The sequence below is a fragment of the Tachysurus fulvidraco genome, chromosome 8, assembly GCF_022655615.1.
Source record: "Tachysurus fulvidraco isolate hzauxx_2018 chromosome 8, HZAU_PFXX_2.0, whole genome shotgun sequence".
Classification (NCBI taxonomy): domain Eukaryota; kingdom Metazoa; phylum Chordata; class Actinopteri; order Siluriformes; family Bagridae; genus Tachysurus; species Tachysurus fulvidraco.
The window spans coordinates 23,549,954-23,568,312 of NC_062525.1; the positions used below are offsets into that span (position 1 = coordinate 23,549,954).

Below are 18,359 nucleotides of genomic sequence, written 5' to 3' on the forward strand. Positions count from 1 at the left end.
ATACTATACAATATTTCAGTCATTTGCTGTTTTTTGCACAATTCTATATATTATCCCAAGGACCTGCTGCTAAGAAACTGTGTTCATTCTAATGTTACTGCACGAAATATTGTTTGAACATTCAGTATTCACATACAGTATTTACACTGGTCGGTCGGCGCTGTTTCTGTTACTGTTTATTGTCTTTTGTGTATTGTCTTTTTTGTACTTTTTGTATTGTCTTGTAAAGTTTTGCCTGCACTGTCTTTGTCCTGCACTGTCTTTTGTCCTGCACTGTCTTGTCTGTCTTGTCCTGCACTGTTTGCACCAGGTTGCACAGCTGCACTTTATGTGGTCCTTAAGTCCTTAGCCCTGTCTTTGTTTTTATGTAACACCATGATCCTGGAGAAACGTTGTCTCATTTCGCTATGTACTGCAACAGCTATATATGGTTGAAATGACAATAAAAGCTTCTTGACTCTCTCTTGACTCTTGATCAAATATAGCAAACGTGTCCGACACCGCCCCCTGCCGGAGCTGCTTCTAATTACAAACTAGTATTTGTATGCTTTATGGTGCTGGATACAAAGATGAGGTTTTTTATAGATAGCATTAAAGGTAAAACAACTCACACGAAAGAACTTGCAACATTGCTTTCATGTGTTTCATTTGATTTACTTACATTTTAATATGACTGAATATGATCATTCTGCTTCTACCTGCATTTAAGCCCACCTCAAGCTTCCATTCATTATTTATGATAATTAATGATTATATTTATTATATATATATATATATATATATATATATATATATATATATATATATTTATATATATATATATATATTTATTTATTTATTTATATTTTTATAAAAAATAAATAAAAACATAAATATCCTCTTCTATTTGTAGATTACTACATAATAATGAATATTAACATTAATATTATATTTTTGATCATTTATAGTAATTGATGAGTATGTATTTTATGTATAAGTATTTCTTTTCAGCTCAATTATAAACAAACAAATAAATAAATAAATAAATATCCTCTTCTATTTTTAGAATACTACATAATAATGAATATTATCATTAATATTATATTTGTGGTATATTGATGTTTAGTATCTGGAATAGGATTGGCTAACCTTGACCCTGATTCCAAATGTAGTCTTATATCATTGGCTGATGCATCGAATGATTGACACTGTGTCTGTTTGTCCCGCCTACTGGTTCTACGGTCGTGTTTGCAGTAAATACGGTAAATAAAGCGTCGGTAAATGTATTACCGCTACAATCTAGTAAAGGCGCACATAGTGAGCTACACGACACATAGGGCATTTAACAGCCACAAAGATGAATCCCGGACTTTGTGTAGCTCTTGAGGGGTTTATTCGTTGATGCGTGAATTGAAGTTAAAGATATAAGTTTGTTCTCACTGTTTGGTGCGGACAAAAACAGTAAGTTTACTGGTTTCTTTCACTTCTCCAAGTGTTTTTATTTCGTCAGGATGAAGACAGACCTGAGGAAGAAAACTGCTTCTACACATATACCGTTTCGCGGTAAGTTGAACTCTTTTCAGAAATTTATTTATATCTGTTTTTCTTCCTCTCCTTCACTTTGATCTGGTCAGTCTATGGTTTATAAATATAAGCTAGTTGCTAGCTGGTTTAAGCGAAAAGAAAGTCTGTGGAGTGAAAAGGATTATTGACTTTGGCTGAATTCCAAATCGATCCATTCTCCCTATTTTAGTGCACTTCGTAGGGTAGATACTAGAGGAGTTATGCTCTATATCTAGTGCACTAGATATCGATTTAGGATTGAACCTTCGCCCAAAAACGGACAGTGAGGGGTTTTGTGTGGGTTTTTTTGGCTCTGTTGATGAAATTTGTTGCTCAACATTAAACTTAGACTCTTATTATAACGTAATTAATTAAATAATAATAATAATGTATTTCTTCTATAATTTATATTCTTCTGCAATATTCTTCCCAGAATGTCAGGGTTGTATGCTAGCATGGAGTTTATTCGGTATATTTAGTAGAGTATTATTGCTTTATTCTATAAATAACATGAAAAATATGTAGAAAATTATTAAATCTTAAAAAATACAACAAATAGGTTGGAAGATGTATTAAGTGAAAACCGAGTTCCTGTCCAGAATGCCTGTTTATGTTTAGATAAGCGTCTCGTCTGTCCTTTCATACCTAAGATCATGGGGGTGGGGCTTCGTTATAAAAATGGGCGGGGTTTATTCAAATGACAAACTGCCTAAAGCTCCGCCTATTTGCTCCAAAAAGCAAGCTTCTAGTGTAGAAGTTGTGGAGCTGATAAACAATGAAGTTCCAAGATGTAGACGTCTTGTGCTTTATGAGGTCGAGATTCAGCTCGGCTTAGATATCGATCTACGAGGTCCTTTAGTAAAGGAATAAAAATGACCGCCGTACATCTGAGATACAGAGTGTAAGGCAAACATGGGACATTTTTAGAACCACGGCAAGATAAAAGTTCCTGAGAAGAGATCTGGTAGAAAACTAAAGATCCCCCGAGTAAGGACCCTAACCTCTACTTAGTACCACCGTATTGTGCATTTACACCAGAAGCACAACTCCATGTCCATCTTTTGTTAGCAAAACTAAACTGCTTTGTTTGATGCTCTTGGCCAGATGTGCCATGTTGTTTGATGTCACTTGTGTACCTGGGGTTAAGGAGTAGTCTGTCCTAGTCGCCTTTTAGATGAACGTGGCACTATATCTTGGCTTATAAGAACTCAAGGCTGGTTCAGCTTCCAGTGTGCACATCTGTAAGCAGTTGAAGCAGAAATCCAGTAATCACTCCCATGGATGGCACACGCTACTGTTTTTTGACGTCATACTTCTCTGTAATAGTCATTTTTTTTAACATTTTGCTTTTTTCTCCATTCCGTTTTGAGCAGACTGCAGCTCATTCCACTGAAGATGGGTGTAGGAGAGGAGAGGTGGCTGAGCCCAGGCGGCTGAGCTCAGGAAGAATGCATTTGCCTCCGGTCGGCACGAACAGGCGTTGTTTCCTGGCCTCTTCGGCTTTCTGTGCTGTCGTGCTGCTGTTGATCCCAACCCTCCAAACGCCACAGCGGCAGGGCAAGCTGCCTCGACCTCTGCCCCATACCAGGCCTACAAGGGGAGAAAACACCACGTACTACAAAGGTGCTAGTAACTCCAAGCCCAGCAGTGACAAATCCCAAAGAGACTCAGTCAGTGCTGACTTCCACAGTTCACGAGCCAAGGAACCTTTAGCAATGAAAGACATTTTTATTGCAGTCAAAACCACCAGGAAGTATCACAAATCACGTCTGGAGCTGCTTTTTCAGACCTGGGTGTCAGAATCCAGCGAGCAGGTAGGACACACTCGACTACCATTTTAAACCTGGTAGAATTAGACCGATGTTAATACAAAACCTACAAAAGCCGTGGAGTCTGCAATGTGACATTCCATTTCCATGAGCTGGTAGGAGCCGAGAGTAGGAGTCGGGTTCGTTTGGAGTCTGGAACAAAACGTTATTCCTTCGCCTGTCTTTGTATCCCTGCATGCCTTTCCTGATTTGCAAAACACTGGGCTTTCAAAACACACGTTCTGTTGTTCATTTGAATTAATAAAATGACTCAACGGGGGCTGCGAGGCAGGAGCACGATGAATCCTGCAGTTTTAAAGGTGCAGTTAGGGAGTGCCATAGGGGAGCATGAGAAGCAAAGCTTTGGCAACATGCCTGCTGGGGAGTTATAAAAAAGGTGGTGTGTTTGTTTTTTGTCCAAATCACCAGCTGAGGCACTGCTTTCCTGAACGTTTGACCTGGTTGATTTACTGCAGACTGAACCCGCTATTCATAATCACCTAAATGACGACTCCACAATCTGCCAGTCCTTAGTTAATTCTCCGTTTCTACTTTGGCTCCACATAAAATTGACGTAAGCATTGAGAAACAGCAGTACCCAGAGAGAACTGTTTCGCAATCAGATTATGGCTCCCGGTTAAATCACACAAAGGATCTTTTCACAGATTTTTCCCCCCGTCTCAGAGAGTCGGTGCGTTCGTTTGGCTGCATAAAGCCACATACACGAACCTATCCAGGTTTAAAAAAATCCTTTAATCTCAGCTTTCATCCAAAGAAGCTCTCGACGTTAGAAGCATCCAAGATTTATATAACGGCATTAATTTTCAGGAACTGAATCACGTCGAGTGTAAAAGTGTCAAAACGAGGCACTCTGAAAGAAGCTTTTCTTCTTTCGGCGTCTGAAGCAGTGTGTAGTCTAGCATTTGATGTGGGGTATCTCAGTGTCGCACCACAGTGCTGTCCTGACCTTCCAGAAGCACAGAGAACCACCAGTTTCATATTACTGTGCTCATTCTTTGTTGATGCAGAGACATTTTCTGGGAAGATAAGTTTCTGTAAGGTGTATGGAATGGAAGGAGTCTCCAGTTCCAGGTTTCACACCCACACCAACGCCAGCTTTGGTTTTTAGAACCGAAACGATCTATCCGAAGAGGAATATGAACGATAAACAACGTACTGTTTATCATGACAATAATCAATGAATAATAATGGGGATGTGGTCGCTCCGTGGCTACCAATAAGTCGACTACCAATCAGAAGGTTGTGAGTTTGAATCCCAAAGTCCACCAAACTGCCACTGCTCAGATGTATAATACACAATCAAACGTAAGTCGCTCTGCATAAGGGCGTGTGCCAAAAATGCCGTAAATGTGACTATACCAGTGGCTCCAATCTCCCAGGTCCATGTGTTTTTAAACTCTATCGTTCTGTCTTTTTCAGACATTCATCTTCACCGATGGTGAGGATAAAGAGCTGAAGAAGAAAGCAGGTAAAGTACAGCACACGGAGCTGCTTTTTTAAACTCCCAAATGAATCCAGTCATGATTTTTACTCCTCTCCTGGATTCATCCCTGTGTTTTCTTTCCCCTTTTTTCTTTCGTTCGTCCATCGAAGGAGGCAACGTCATCAACACCAACTGCTCAGCCGCTCACACACGCCAGGCGCTGTGCTGCAAGATGTCTGTGGAGTACGACAAGTTCATCGAGTCACAAAAAAAGTTGGGTTTTTGGAATCACCGTAATAAACAGGTTGGGTGTCAGAGTTAGCTTGGTGTAGCGGCTTGGTCCTGGGTATAAATAAGAACAGGAGAAGAATGACATACTGATCTTCATGGATACTGGGAAACTTTTTGGGAATAAGACCACTCGAGGCGAATAGAACGGACTTAACGTGTTGTACAGTAAAGCAAGGCTTCTCAAAATGAACTCTCCTCTGCCGTTACTTAGAAGTCTGATTATAGGCTTAGAACTATAGAAGCATAACAACTGAGTCCATGCGACATCAGTGGGATGCGATTTCTGTAGCTGTACTTCTTTTGTCTTTGTCCTGTGCACTGGTGGCTCAGCAGTTAAGGCTCTGGGTTACCGTGCAGAAATTCAGGGGTTCCAGCCCCATCACTACCAATCTGCCACCACTGAGTCCTTAACCCTCACTGCTACAGAAGCGCTGTGTCACGCACTCTGACCCCAACTTCCTATCAAGCTGGGATAATGCATATGTGACAGATAAAGGCTTTTTATTTAGCAATAGTAACTACGTTTAAAAATAACTGACCCCAGGACAGGATATTGCTGAGCAGTTAGACCGGGATGCACTTATTTCCAGGGATTTCTGAACAGCGTAACAGATATTGCATCATCGGGTAGGCGTGGCCTATTTGATAATCTAACCCTAAACATAACCGTAGTTTTTGGTTGTTTATTTGTTTTCTAAAATAAATCTACCTGTATGACTGTTTTGTCCTTCGTAGTATGCTCTTTTTTTTTTTATAGAGGACGTTTTTCCAAGACCTCTGGAAACGCGCCCACTTTACATCGTGGTAACAAAACCCCTGGAATTTAGTGAATGCCCAGTTAGACCATCCATAGGACCCACTGAGGTCGTTGTGCCTGTTCGAAACTGCACCTATTGGGTGTAAAAAAAAAAAATGTATAACCGTATATCTAACCTCTATTGCACTTTCTAGATGGTTCTGTCACGTGGACGACGATAATTACGTCATCCTGCCGAGTCTACTGCAGCTGCTCTCAACCTATTCCCACACGCAGGATGTGTACCTGGGCCGGCCGAGTCTCGATCACCCCATAGAGGCTCCCGAGAGGGTCAGGAGCGATGGATCGGTGAGGAATTCCAACTCTCTTCCAGATCTCTGGAACGAATTCACACAAATCTTAAAATATTCAGCCTGAACTGAAGCACAGGACAAATACGAGTTCATTGATTTTATTTGTTTTTATGTACTGGGTGTAACTGGGTAACAAGTAGACAGGTTTGTTTCTGTGGGATCGAGGGAAACGTGGTGTTCGAATCAGTGGTGTTATTGAGCTGTTGATGAGTAACGAGTTGTCAACATTCATACGCTTTCTGTTCCAGACCTCTGTCAAGTTCTGGTTTGCTACCGGTGGCGCCGGTTTCTGTATCAGTCGAGGCCTCGCGCTCAAGATGAGTCCATGGGCAAGGTATGTGTATTAACACTCACTGGCCACTAGGAACACATGCTCATTCGCATCATTGTCAGTCAGTCGTGTGGCAGCAGCACAGTGCTAACAAAAATCTTACAGCTGCAGGTCGAATGGCTTCAGTTAATGTTAAGTAACACCAGAATGTGGAAAACCGTGGCATGGTTGTCGGTGAACTGCTAGCTGGGTTAGTTAGAAACTGCTGCAAATTTGAAGCACAACTAGAGTCTATACAGAATGCTGTAAGACCAAAAGCACCCAGTGAGCCGCAGAAACACCTTGTCGATGAAAGAGGTCAAAGAACGACAACTAGACAGGATCAAGCTGAATCCTTTGCACAGTTCGAGGCTCAGCTGAAGACCACATCAGATTCCACTCCTGTCAGGCCACAGCAGGCACAGGCACTTATATGGATTCTTTGACCTTCTGCGCAAACTCCCATGAATGAGCAGGCATTCCTTTTTAAGAAGCTAGGCGTAATTATCAGCATCGCTGTTGTTTCTTTGTCACAGTCTGGGGAACTTCATCACTACAGCAGAGAAGATCCGTCTCCCGGATGACTGCACGATCGGTTACATCATCGAAGCGCTGCTGGAGGTTCCTCTGGTACACACCGACCTCTTCCACTCACATCTGGAGAACCTGCAGAGGATGCCTGCTGAGGACATCCTCAAACAGGTCTCTCTTACTCTTTTCTTCTTATTCTCACACCACACAGAGACTCGAGGGAATGACGTATGATAGAAGCTGATTTCAAGAGTAGTACAGTAGATGCTAGAAGATTAATGACGTCCAGTATGTGGCCCTTGTATCACAATGGCACTCGGTGTTCCATTAACCTTTACGTATATAGACTTACAGCTATCACATCCCTTACTGTGTTGTAAAAGATACAATACTCAGAACTATATCTCGCTCTATCTCCTTCCATAAATGCACGTTATCTTGCGTGACCTTGCAGAACTCGACACAAAGCCGTGTAATCTTTCACTGTGGGTTTCTTTACGGTCTGCTCACGTCTGCGTTCGCTCCCCTCCATAGGTCACCCTGAGCTACGGCGGTTTCGAGAACAGGAGGAACGTGATACCCGTCGCCGGAGCGTTCTCCTTGACCGAAGACCCTTCACGGTAACATTCTACAAGTTCACTAAGAAGAATGTTCACCGTATCAACAAACGGTGTGGTGTAATTTGCATCAACATCACTTCCTTGATTTACGTTTCACTTACGGATTTTTTTTTTTTTTTTCTCCCCTTTTTCAGATTTAAAACCGTTCACTGCTTACTTTATCCTGAGACTGAATGGTGTCACCGTAGCAGTCATCGCTGACCTCAACGCAATCTTCTGGAGACAAAGCAAATATCTCCGGTCTTGTCTGAACTCTCGATCCTAAAATGCGACTTTCATGCATTAATACATCTGACTACCAGGCTGATAAAATAAATAAGTGACCGTTTATATATATATATATATATATATTTAAAATGGTCACTTATTTCGATGTCCTAAAGTCTGATCTGAGGAGTATAAGAAATGCCAAAAGAATATACATTAACATTTTTAGTATTTTTCCCCCAAGCTTATCACTATCTGTTATTTTGTTGTTGTTTTTTTTTAATTCGTGCCGGCTCAAAGCTTTTATTTGCTGAAATGAGATGTTCTTGTAAGCATGCCATGCAAGAGGAAATATCAGTTTAATCTCTTTGGGAATCAGGTGTCACCTCCAGAAAGGCTCTGAAACAAAAAAATTTACTGTATTACAGTTGCGGTTTAGACAGGACTTTAATCCACGGGCTCCTGGAAGAGAAAGCTACAGGATATCTGAAATAGATTTTTACTGTGATGATAACACGAATGAATCGAGTCGTCACTTGCAAGGTTAAGTCCAAGTACGGATTCATACACATCAGCTGTCCTAAAGGTAAAAAGACAAATGTCTACTGTGCATTTTAATGGTTGCACTAAATGATGCCTTAACACTAACATATTCCAAAAAAAAAGCTGCCAAAATATATGTATTTTTTTTTCTACATTTTTAATGATGCTTCTGCACAAACATGGCTTTTCATTGCTGGTCAGTGATTCATGTGAACTTGCCAAAAAAAAAAAAAAGACTGGGGTATTTTACTTTCTTAGTTAGTGATGACAAAAATGTGTGAACAGAAGAGGATTAAGCAATGCCAAGCTGCTGCCATATACTGCTGCTGTTTGCCTCTTATCTTGTCTGTCTCTTCTCGTGTAAATAAACCGTTATGAATTTTTTTTGAAAGTCTTTATTTATTGCAGGTTTTTTGGGGGGATCAGTTAGTATACATTATACCGCTGAAGGTTTGTGGACACCTGAGCGTTTCCAACATGGCCGTAGGGATTTGTGTCATTCATTTGTGCTGGGTTGAGGAGTCTTGGGTATTCCGGATGGGGTGTATCGTGTCTTCATGGAGCTCTGTGCTTTGTGCACAGGGGCATTGTCATGCTGGACTAGTTTGGGCCTCTTAGTCCCAGTTGTGATGCTAAGACAATCTGTACAACTGCATGCTTCCACCTTTGTTGTTTGGAGAAGAACCACTTATAGGTGTGATGGGTGTCATGAACTTTTGGCCATACAGTGTAGCTCATCTGTTGTATATCGTTAAAGATATAAACTATATGGAAAGGATAGAATTGAGATTCAGGCATTGAGTCAGTTCTCACGGTTGATGTATTTTGGAAGCAGGTAAAATTGGGAAGTGTAAGGATCAGAGACAAGGATTACCTACCAAAAGGGCATTAAGGGTGATTCAGTAACAGGGTCATAGGCAGCCCAGGCTTGCTGATGCAAAGGGCGAGAGAATGCTAGCATGTCTAGTCCGATCCCACGGAAAAGCTACTGAAAGTTTTAATGCTGACTATGATATAAAAGTGCAGGACATAAAGTGCACCACAGCTTGCTGTGTATGGGGAAGTGTAGCTGCGATAAAGTCCATGCTGACCCCAGAACTGGATCATGGAGCAATGGAAGATGGTGGTCTGGTCTGATGAACAACATCATCATTATCATATCCATCATGTGGATATAGTTCATGTGCATGTGCGTTTGACGTGGCCTCCAAATTCCAAAAATCTCAATCCAATCAAACATCTGTTTGTTGTGCTGGACAAATAAGTCTGATCCGCAGACGCCCCTGCCTTGTGATGTGCAGGATTGAAGGATCTGCTGCTTACATCTTGGTACCAGATCCCACACCACACCTTCAGAGATCTTAAGGACTCGTCGGATCACTTGGTGGCACAAGTAGAACCTACACAAAGGCATGAATGTTATGGCTGATTAACCCAAGTGCCTGACGATCACCGTAAAACCCTGTGTATATTCACTGCACAAAAAAAGAGCAACCCTGATAACAGGTCGGTTAGAAATCCGAGTAAACCTTTAACCTGGAGTGAATTTCAGTGGTTTAGTCCACTGTAAGCACAAGCACTTTTACCCTCAAGTTACCCTTGAACTTCCCCTAGACATGACCCACCCCACCCTGCTGTTTTCTTCCTCCCTCCCTCTTCCTAACGCCCCTCCCCCCCTGTATAAACCTTGCTCTCAGCTGAAATCCACTGCCACGAGGAAGAAGGTACATCCGAGACACTTTCATGCTTTTTAAACAGCTAATAAATGCTAGCATGCTAACTTCTGTTTCCCCCTGATTTCCCCGTAGCCATGGAGATCACGTTCACCGGCAAGCGCGCGCTCGTCACGGGAGCCGGAAAGGGTACTTATGTTTTTCCCCTATTAAAGACAGGGACAGTTATACAGACGACGAGTTTTCTAAACCGAATCGTTTCCTTCATGTGTACAACCGCTTTAATGCCCTTTAATGACTCGCACTGACAGGAATAGGACGAGCCACAGCTCTGGCTTTAGCGCGCGGGGGCGCGGAAGTTGTAGCGGTCACGCGCACACAGGCCGACCTGGATACGCTCGTGCACGAGGTACTTTTACCTGCTAATTATTAATATTTTATTTCATTAAAAACGGATCCGGAAATCTTTTCCTCCTCCTGCACTTAAACTTAGAAAATCGAGAACCTCATATTCTGCATAATAATAATAATAATAATAATAATAATAATAATAATAATAATAATAATAATTAATAAATAAATAAGAGGTTAGTGTACGCATTTAAATAAAAAAAATATAGGAGATATATTTATGCCCTGTTTCTATCTATCTATCATTCTGTCTATCATTCTGTATATTTATCTATCTGTCTGTCTGTCTGTCTATCTATCTATCCATCCATCTATCTGTATGTCTATCTATCTATCTATCTATCTATCTATCTATCTATCTATCTATCTATCTATCTATCTATCTATATGTCTGTCTATCTATATGTCTGTCTATCATTCTGTCTATCTATCTATCTATATATCTATCTAGTCATCAGGAAACCTCTTTGTGAATCCTGTTGTAATATCTTCACTGATTTTTGATACCTTCATCTTCTCCTCATCCCCAAATCTGCAGTGTTCTTCCATTAAGCCTGTGTGTGTGGACCTGGCGGATTGGGATGCTACTGAGCGTGCACTGAAAGACGTGGGTCCTGTCGACCTGCTGGTGAACAACGCAGGCTGCGCCAGGCTGGAATCCTTCCTCGAGATCACGCAGGACAGCTTTGATGTGTAAAGACATTGTCACTTCCATACTTTCACATAAATATCCATTCCACAATCTCACACTTGCTCCTTTTTTGTGCTTCATCTATAATTGCAGGTCTTTTGGTGTGAACGTGAAAGCAGCCCTACATGTTGCTCAAGTAAGGGGGGAAAATAAGAAAAGAAAAAAGAAACAGAAGAAATACTTTCTCATAAAAAATGGCATTTTGACTGTACTTGGCCTTTAAATATAGATTGTGGCCAAAGGAATGAAAGCCAGGGGAAGTGGAGGCTCCATCGTGAACATCTCCAGCCAAGCTTCACAACGTGCCTTTAAAGACCATGCAGTGTACTGTGAGTAAAAAAAAAGGTTTTTCCTCTGTCTGTGATAAATGAATAAGAATAGAATTCCAATAAAAATAGGATTTAACTATACAGGTAAGAAAGGAGAAAAATGTATAAAAATATATAATAGAAATACAGCAGATTTAATGAAGTCTTGAACGAAGAACCGGAGGCTTCACCTCACATCGTTAGGACTTTGTATCTTTAATCTATAGTGTCTGTTCTCGTTGGAGTTTATAGTGCAGTTTTATGAGTGTTATGGCTTCTACTTATATTTTATGATTTCTTTATCTGGGCTTTATTAGGTGCAATATATTAGTGTGTCTAATACGCTGGCAACTCAGCATATTTAATACTCAACTCAGGTTAGTGATATTTAAGGCAACAGGCAGGTTTTGAGTAATAACTTTGAGGGGCTCTGTGTTTTAGCCTCTTTACACCAACACCACAGTCACTTACATTTATTTAGACAGACACTTATTTTAAGCTTGGCTCCGTGCTGGTCCTTGGGTTTGAGTAAGTGTCTGCTCACTATCAGAGAAGTTTAACTTGTGATAAGTCTCGAAACATATTAACAGAAACCAGACAAACAACAGCACACCAGAAAACACAACAGAGCACTCAGAAACAAAACCGAAAAAGGAACAGTGCAGTCTGAAACAAAATGGAAAGGGAACAGCGCAGTCTGAAACAAAACGGAAAGGGAACAGCGCAGTCTGAAACAAAACGGAAAGGGAACAGCGCAGTCTGAAACAAAACGGAAAAGGAACAGCGCACTCAAACAAAACGGAAAGGGAACAGCGCACTCAAACAAAACGGAAAGGGAACAGCGCAGTCTGAAACAAAACGGAAAAGGAACAGCGCAGTCTGAAACAAAACGGAAAAGGAACAGCGCACTCAAACAAAACGGAAAGGGAACAGCGCACTCAAACAAAACGGACAGGGAACAGCGCAGTCTGAAACAAAATGGAAAGGGAACAGCGCAGTCTGAAACAAAACGGAAAGGGAACAGCGCACTCAAACAAAACGGAAAGGGAACAGCGCAGTCTGAAACAAAACGGAAAGGGAACAGCGCACTCAAACAAAACGGAAAGGGAACAGCGCAGTCTGAAACAAAACGGAAAGGGAACAGCGCACTCAAACAAAACGGAAAGGGAACAGCGCAGTCTGAAACAAAACGGACAGGGAACAGCGCAGTCTGAAACAAAACGGAAAGGGAACAGCGCAGTCTGAAACAAAATGGAAAGGGAACAGCGCAGTCTGAAACAAAATGGAAAGGGAACAGCACACTAAAACAAAACGGACAGGGAACAGCGCAGTCTGAAACAAAATGGAAAGGGAACAGCGCAGTCTGAAACAAAACGGAAAGGGAACAGCGCACTCAAACAAAACGGACAGGGAACAGCGCACTCAAACAAAACGGAAAGGGAACAGCGCAGTCTGAAACGAAACGGACAGGGAACAGCGCAGTCTGAAACAAAACGGAAAGGGAACAGCGCAGTCTGAAACGAAACGGAAAGGGAACAGCACATTCAAATGAAATAATAGGTTTATTCGTTTTACTTTTAAACTTGTCACTTTCTGTTGCCTCGTTCTTAAAATATATCTGAATATACTGACATGGATATTTTCTCACTGTTCATTAAGGTGCAACCAAAGGAGCACTGGACATGCTGACAAAAGTGATGGCTCTGGAGCTGGCGCCGTACAAGGTGAGTCGCCGTTACCTCATTAATACACTCACATCTCGTTAGTTACTCCACTGCGAAAAACCCATATATATATATATATGTTTGTTTTATAATAGGACACACAATAAAATTATACTATATAATCTGAGAAGGTTAGGTAAAAAGAAAAGAGAGAAGTTTTTGCTTTCATATGAGCCGTTAATCACTACTGTGAAGTGGGAAAATTAATCACGATGTAGTTCAGTGCTGACTCAAGCCCAAAGCAGAAGGAAATTTTCTGGCTTTAGGTAAAAAGAGTAAAATCCCTTAGTTAACCCAGTAATACGTTTGTGGTGTGTGTTTTGGATTGCTGAATTTTATTACCTGTATTACTGCTGTAATGCGAAAGGATGCTGTTGGGTTTCTGTAAATAGTGTGTGTGTGTGTGTGTATGTGTGTGTGTATGTTTCTAAATTCTTGTTGTTGTTTTTTTATGGTAAAATTTGTGCAGATCAGAGTGAACTCTGTAAACCCTACTGTGGTGTTGACAGACATGGCAAAAATAGGATGGAGTGACCCGGTAAAAGCTAACGCCATGATCTCGCGTATCCCGATGGGCAAATTTGCTGGTGGGTTATATGACTTGGGTCAGGTTCATGTAGTTATATACAAAACACTTAATATTATTTATTATAAATAAGTTTTTTTTTCTGTTATACATAATATCTATTAAGATAAATCAAGCAATTTATGTTGTTTTGTTATTACAGAAGTGGAGGATGTGGTCCACGCCATACTGTTTCTGCTCTGTGACAAGAGCGCCATGACTAACGGAGCGTTCCTGCCGATAGACGGAGGCTTCCTGATCTCTTAAGTCGGAGTCCCGTTGTGGGAACCGCCAGGAGATTTGACGGAGATTGAAGGGGAAAATAAACAGCACTACAGTGTATTCCACATGTGTACTAACTGATTTTTGTAGCTTCTTGTAGCTTCATACTTCATGATGTCCTGCCAAGACAAACTATTATAGGGAGGTCAGAGGTGCTAATTTTTCTATTGTACTGAGTAACTGTGAAAATCTATAACACTGTAATGAAGGATCATAAAGCCATCGAGTATTAAATAAATGGGCTAAAACTAGTATGTGTTGTTTTATTACATTTTGTTTGTGTAGCACTTTTCATAACGAACGTTATACAGTAGATCGACGGCTAACGAGCGAGTCAGAGGTGAAGGTGGCGAGAAAGGAAAAAGGAACCAAGAGGAAAATTATTCTGGAAGGAAACCGGGAAATTCACTGATGGAAACTTGAGCACAAACACGAATTACATACATATACGACTACACAGTTAGATGAAATTATTAATCTGACTAAACAGCCACGATTCTAGTCAGATTATTTTGAGCTCATCATTCTGGACCTCCAGTTCGATTAAGAAACGAAATAAAGCTACAAAAAAAAGTAAGGAACATGAAGAGCAAACTCCACACACAAAGCAGGGATGGGAATCAAAAGCCCAACACCAAAATTGTGGGGCAAATGTGTTAACCACTTAGCCACCATGTCCTTATTTGACGTCACCCATAACCTTCCTGAGTAGCACAGGCCAAGACGCTCGACTTTCCCCATCCACCTGATTCCAATTGGCAGAATGGGACAACAGTCAAAAGGCATTTCCACTGAGCCATGGAATGCGCTTGGAATTTTGCTATTGTGAGACCCGATTGGTGCGACGCTCCGACGTCTGACCCTTACTTCAAATCACTGACAATGAATGAATCGTCGGAGTGAAGAGTGAAAGCCTGTCGCCACATTCCATTCATTCCATTGATCAAAATTGTTTGGATTTGACCAGTGATATGGAAATTCAGGACGGTGCTAATCGGAATTCCTTTATGCTTATTGTTATGGGATATTTGCTCCCTAATGTGGAGAGCAGGCTAACAGAGCATCCATTATGTTTGAAACCATTCATTCATTCATTTTCTACCGCTTTATCCGAACTTCTCGGGTCACGGGAAGCCTGTCCCTATCTCAGGCGGCATTGGGCATCGAGGCAGGATACACCCTGGACGGAGTGCCAACCCATCGCAGGGCACACACACACTCTCATTCACTCACACACACACACATTCACACACTACAGACATTTTTTTCAGAGACGCCAATCAACCTACCATGCATGTCTTTGGACCGGGGCAGGAAACTGGAGTACCCGGAGGAAACCCCCGAGGCACGGGGAGGCGGGAATCGAACCCCCAACCCTGGAGATGTGAGGTGAACGTGCTAACCACTAAGCCACCGTGTCCCCCAGACTGGAACATAATTGTTGTAATAAAAAGCTTTTGTTGTCCTTCAGCTGTTCCCTGTTTGGGGTTGCCAGGATTCACCCTTCCTGATTCAACCCTCATATATACTCCAGGCTTGGGACGAGTACCGAGAGTTAACCCCTAAATGTTTGCAGCATTTTGAGCTCAGAGCTCCAGCAGTGGCAGCCTGGCAGACCTGGGATTCGAACTCAGTAGTCCGACACCTTAACCGCTAGGCTACCGATGGACGGGTTTGTTTACTGTCCATTGAGGGTCAAATGGAGTGTAGATGCACCATGATGGAGTATTCCAGTACCTGTCAGCTACCAGTATTAGCATTTAGGAATGTAAGCTCTCAGAAAATAAACCCCCCCAAAAAAAAGAATATGAAAACATGCTAGCTCGTAATGAGGCTAGAATAGCCTTACCGTCCACTTTATTAGGAACATGGTCAGGTTTCAGTTAATAGAATAGAATCTTTTTTTTATTTTGTCACATATACTGTACATTACAGCACAGTGAAATGAGGTGGATGATCTACAGCAGCAGACGACCACATCGGGTTCCACGCCACTCCAAACTGAACGGTTGATACTGAACACGTGTATAGATGTTCCTAATAAAGTGGACAATAAGTGTATCGTTCAGGACTTGACATTAGCACTAAATGGGTTCTTTTGTACCAACATTATAAGTGTGCTTTGATCTTTGTTGTCAGGAAAATGGACATTTACAAGTTACTTTTGCCAAGATTTTATTATAGAAAACAAATCAAATCAAAACTTTTTTTTAAGTGCGCTGGGATTTACTTCGTTTCACTTTTCCTGAGATCCCGGAAGGTTTCTGTAAACGATTTACTTGTTAAAGATAAAAAACTCATTTTGAATAAAAACTTACAGTATTACTCCTCTGCTTTTAGAAAGACCTCAGTGAAATCAGACACAGGTTTGATTACTGATTGAGTGAGTGTCATTTTTTTGAGCTGTACTGTCCGATAGTGGAGCCTTGAACGTAAGTGAGGATGGCGTTCTGAAGCAAACTGGCTCTCTGCGCCTCGTCCTCGCGTATACGCTGGATCTCCGCTTCTCGCATGCGCAGGCGCTCCTGTAGAGACGAGATCTCGCTTTCTTTGTCCAAAAGAGCCTCTCGGTGAGTGGTATGAAGTGCTGTCCCAGGAAGAAAAGATGCTAGCTTTAGCCTCAGTTCATTGGTTATTAAAACACTTGATTATATTTTACAATTTTTTTCATTGTACATTTTATTCAAACTCTCAACATTAAAGGCAGGGTCTCCGATTTTTGAAAGCCAATGTTGACATATAAAATCACCAAAACAAACACGCCCCTAACCCAAATGGGTCCCACCCCTGTATCGATAGCTCCGCCCGCCCACACACATACATACGTAACCCAGGCAACTAATGGAAAGAAACGTGTCTTTATCATAGCTGAAGGGAAGAACAATACGATTGCAGATAAACAAACAAGCAAAAATGCCACACAAGCATAATCATGTAAAGGACAAAGGCATATATTAGTTCTGTGTAACAAAGCAAAACCAACGTTACTCACCTATCGAGAAGGAAAAAAGCGCCTCGGCGTCTTAAGTAAAGTCGGCCACATATTCACAGGTCGGAGTTTCCCGAGTCGATAACTCCTGAGCTAAACGCTGTTACTACACAAAACACGGTTGTAGCTGCCTCTCTACATTACTACGATAGAAAAGAGGTGTTATTTGTGTAGTAACAGCGTTTAGCTCAGGAGTTATTGACTCGGGAAACTCCAACCTGTGAATATGTGGCCAACTTCCTGCTCCTTCAGTTCTCTCCAGCGCTGGAAAGCTGATCCTATATTAACACGTCCTACTTCTTGCCTTATCGTAAGTCTTTCTTCTCTTTCTTTCTTTGTTTTTATCCTCCGTGTTGATGCATATCGACAAGACACGCCCCTTACTGCTCATTGGCTACACGTTTGTTTTGTTTTTTTGTTTATTTTTCCGCCTGACTCAGAGACCCTACTTTTAAGTCTTCTACATTTCGACATTTCTATTTGAGAACAAAAACTCATGTTCTTTGGTATAAGCACTATTTGATAAGCGATGATATTTCAGTTGTGAACCGTTACCCTTCATCTCCCTCTCCAAAGCAGCGATCTTCTCCTTTAAGCCGCTCTGCGCTGTCCTCTCGGCTTGCAAGTGGCCGATCTGTTCCTGCAGCTCGACCTTAACCCGCGTCACCTCCGCCACCTTCTCCTGCTCTTTCCCAGCAAGCTCCTGAGGATGAGGACGGTGGAAGGAAGCAATAACGACGTGGTGTTATATACACAGCAAAGTTGTGACGTTAACGTAATCGGCTTTTGGGGGTTATACTAATTAAGGAAGTATTTCTTTTATGGATCTCTATACAATGCATAATTCCATATAAACCTGTGGGGTTTTAAAGGGCTCTAAACAAACAAACAAACAAACAAACAAAAAACTGGAGAAAACCTCATTTTGTGCTGTTTTTTCGAAAATATTTTGTCCTGTCCATGTTTGTTAACTTTCAGAGTCTGTGCAGGATAATTCACTTTCTCTCTCTCTCTCTCTCTCTCTCTCTCTCTCTTCTTATCAGAAAGAAGTCAAAGTTGTGATTGCGGTCCTTTAGTTTAAGTGAAAGTAGAGAGATGGTCCATCATATGGATTTGGGCCAAACAGGGTAACAAAATAGATTTCTATAAACTGAAAATAGAAAATCTTTAAATAGAATTGTTCAGTTCCACAGCTGTTCTGACATGTTGGGTGGTTTTTCCTTTAATCTGTCATCCGTCTGTATGTTTACATTGTGGCTCTGTCATTAGCGCCGCACCTGCTGCAGCTCGTCTATCCTGCGCCGCAGCGC

The 18,359-nt window shown here is 41.5% G+C and overlaps 3 protein-coding genes across 8 annotated transcripts in view; 2 read left to right on the forward strand and 1 right to left on the reverse strand.

Moving 5' to 3' along the window:
- The first annotated feature begins 1,265 nt into the window (after window positions 1-1,265).
- Window positions 1,266-8,790, forward strand: rfng (RFNG O-fucosylpeptide 3-beta-N-acetylglucosaminyltransferase). Of its 2 annotated transcripts, XR_007143720.1 has the most exons (10): window positions 1,266-1,542; window positions 2,916-3,356; window positions 4,791-4,839; window positions 4,965-5,067; window positions 6,037-6,190; window positions 6,444-6,529; window positions 7,042-7,207; window positions 7,571-7,656; window positions 7,791-7,962; window positions 7,998-8,790. XR_007143720.1 is itself a non-coding variant. In XM_027163298.2 (9 exons), exons 2-9 carry the CDS (start codon window positions 2,991-2,993, stop codon window positions 7,855-7,857), a joined length of 1,077 nt encoding a protein of 358 aa, XP_027019099.2. In that variant the 5' UTR covers window positions 1,266-1,542; window positions 2,916-2,990; the 3' UTR covers window positions 7,858-8,790. The 2 variants fall into 2 exon arrangements, 1 of the variants encoding a protein (XP_027019099.2); XM_027163298.2 differs by having other exon boundaries at window positions 7,791-8,790.
- Window positions 8,791-10,045: 1,255 nt separating this feature from the next.
- On the forward strand, window positions 10,046-14,311 carry dcxr (dicarbonyl/L-xylulose reductase). The gene is made up of 9 exons (XM_047817578.1): window positions 10,046-10,130; window positions 10,215-10,268; window positions 10,391-10,488; window positions 11,029-11,183; window positions 11,275-11,317; window positions 11,411-11,510; window positions 13,149-13,213; window positions 13,683-13,800; window positions 13,942-14,311. Exons 2-9 carry the CDS (start codon window positions 10,217-10,219, stop codon window positions 14,043-14,045), a joined length of 735 nt encoding a protein of 244 aa, XP_047673534.1. The 5' UTR covers window positions 10,046-10,130; window positions 10,215-10,216; the 3' UTR covers window positions 14,046-14,311.
- A 1,907-nt stretch (window positions 14,312-16,218) lies between these two features.
- lrrc45 (leucine rich repeat containing 45) overlaps window positions 16,219-18,359 on the reverse strand; it is an 8,994-nt gene continuing 6,853 nt past the window's right edge. For all 5 annotated transcript variants that reach the window (XM_027163266.2, XM_027163265.2, XM_027163268.2 and 2 more), the window contains 3 exons: window positions 18,327-18,359; window positions 17,605-17,752; window positions 16,219-16,647 (listed from right to left, as the gene is read on the reverse strand). The exon at window positions 18,327-18,359 is cut by the window's right edge and continues 141 nt beyond it. In XM_027163266.2, the coding sequence (XP_027019067.2) occupies window positions 16,451-16,647; window positions 17,605-17,752; window positions 18,327-18,359 (378 nt within the window). In that variant the 3' untranslated portion in view covers window positions 16,219-16,450. The remainder of the gene's footprint in view (window positions 16,648-17,604; window positions 17,753-18,326) is intronic.

What these genes read in the sequence shown, in the direction of transcription:
- rfng (XM_027163298.2), top strand. Translation starts at nt 2,991, where the DNA reads ATGCATTTGCCTCCGGTCGGCACGAACAGGCGTTGTTTCCTGGCCTCT. An exon ending in AGAGCTGAAGAAGAAAGCAG is followed by an intron (nt 4,840 to 4,964) that starts GTAAAGTACAGC and finishes CGTCCATCGAAG; the next exon opens with GAGGCAACGTCATCAACACC. An exon ending in TTCATCGAGTCACAAAAAAA is followed by an intron (nt 5,068 to 6,036) that starts GTTGGGTTTTTG and finishes TGCACTTTCTAG; the next exon opens with ATGGTTCTGTCACGTGGACG.
- dcxr (XM_047817578.1), top strand. Translation starts at nt 10,217, where the DNA reads ATGGAGATCACGTTCACCGGCAAGCGCGCGCTCGTCACGGGAGCCGGA. An exon ending in TGGATACGCTCGTGCACGAG is followed by an intron (nt 10,489 to 11,028) that starts GTACTTTTACCT and finishes CCAAATCTGCAG; the next exon opens with TGTTCTTCCATTAAGCCTGT. An exon ending in CAGCCCTACATGTTGCTCAA is followed by an intron (nt 11,318 to 11,410) that starts GTAAGGGGGGAA and finishes CTTTAAATATAG; the next exon opens with ATTGTGGCCAAAGGAATGAA.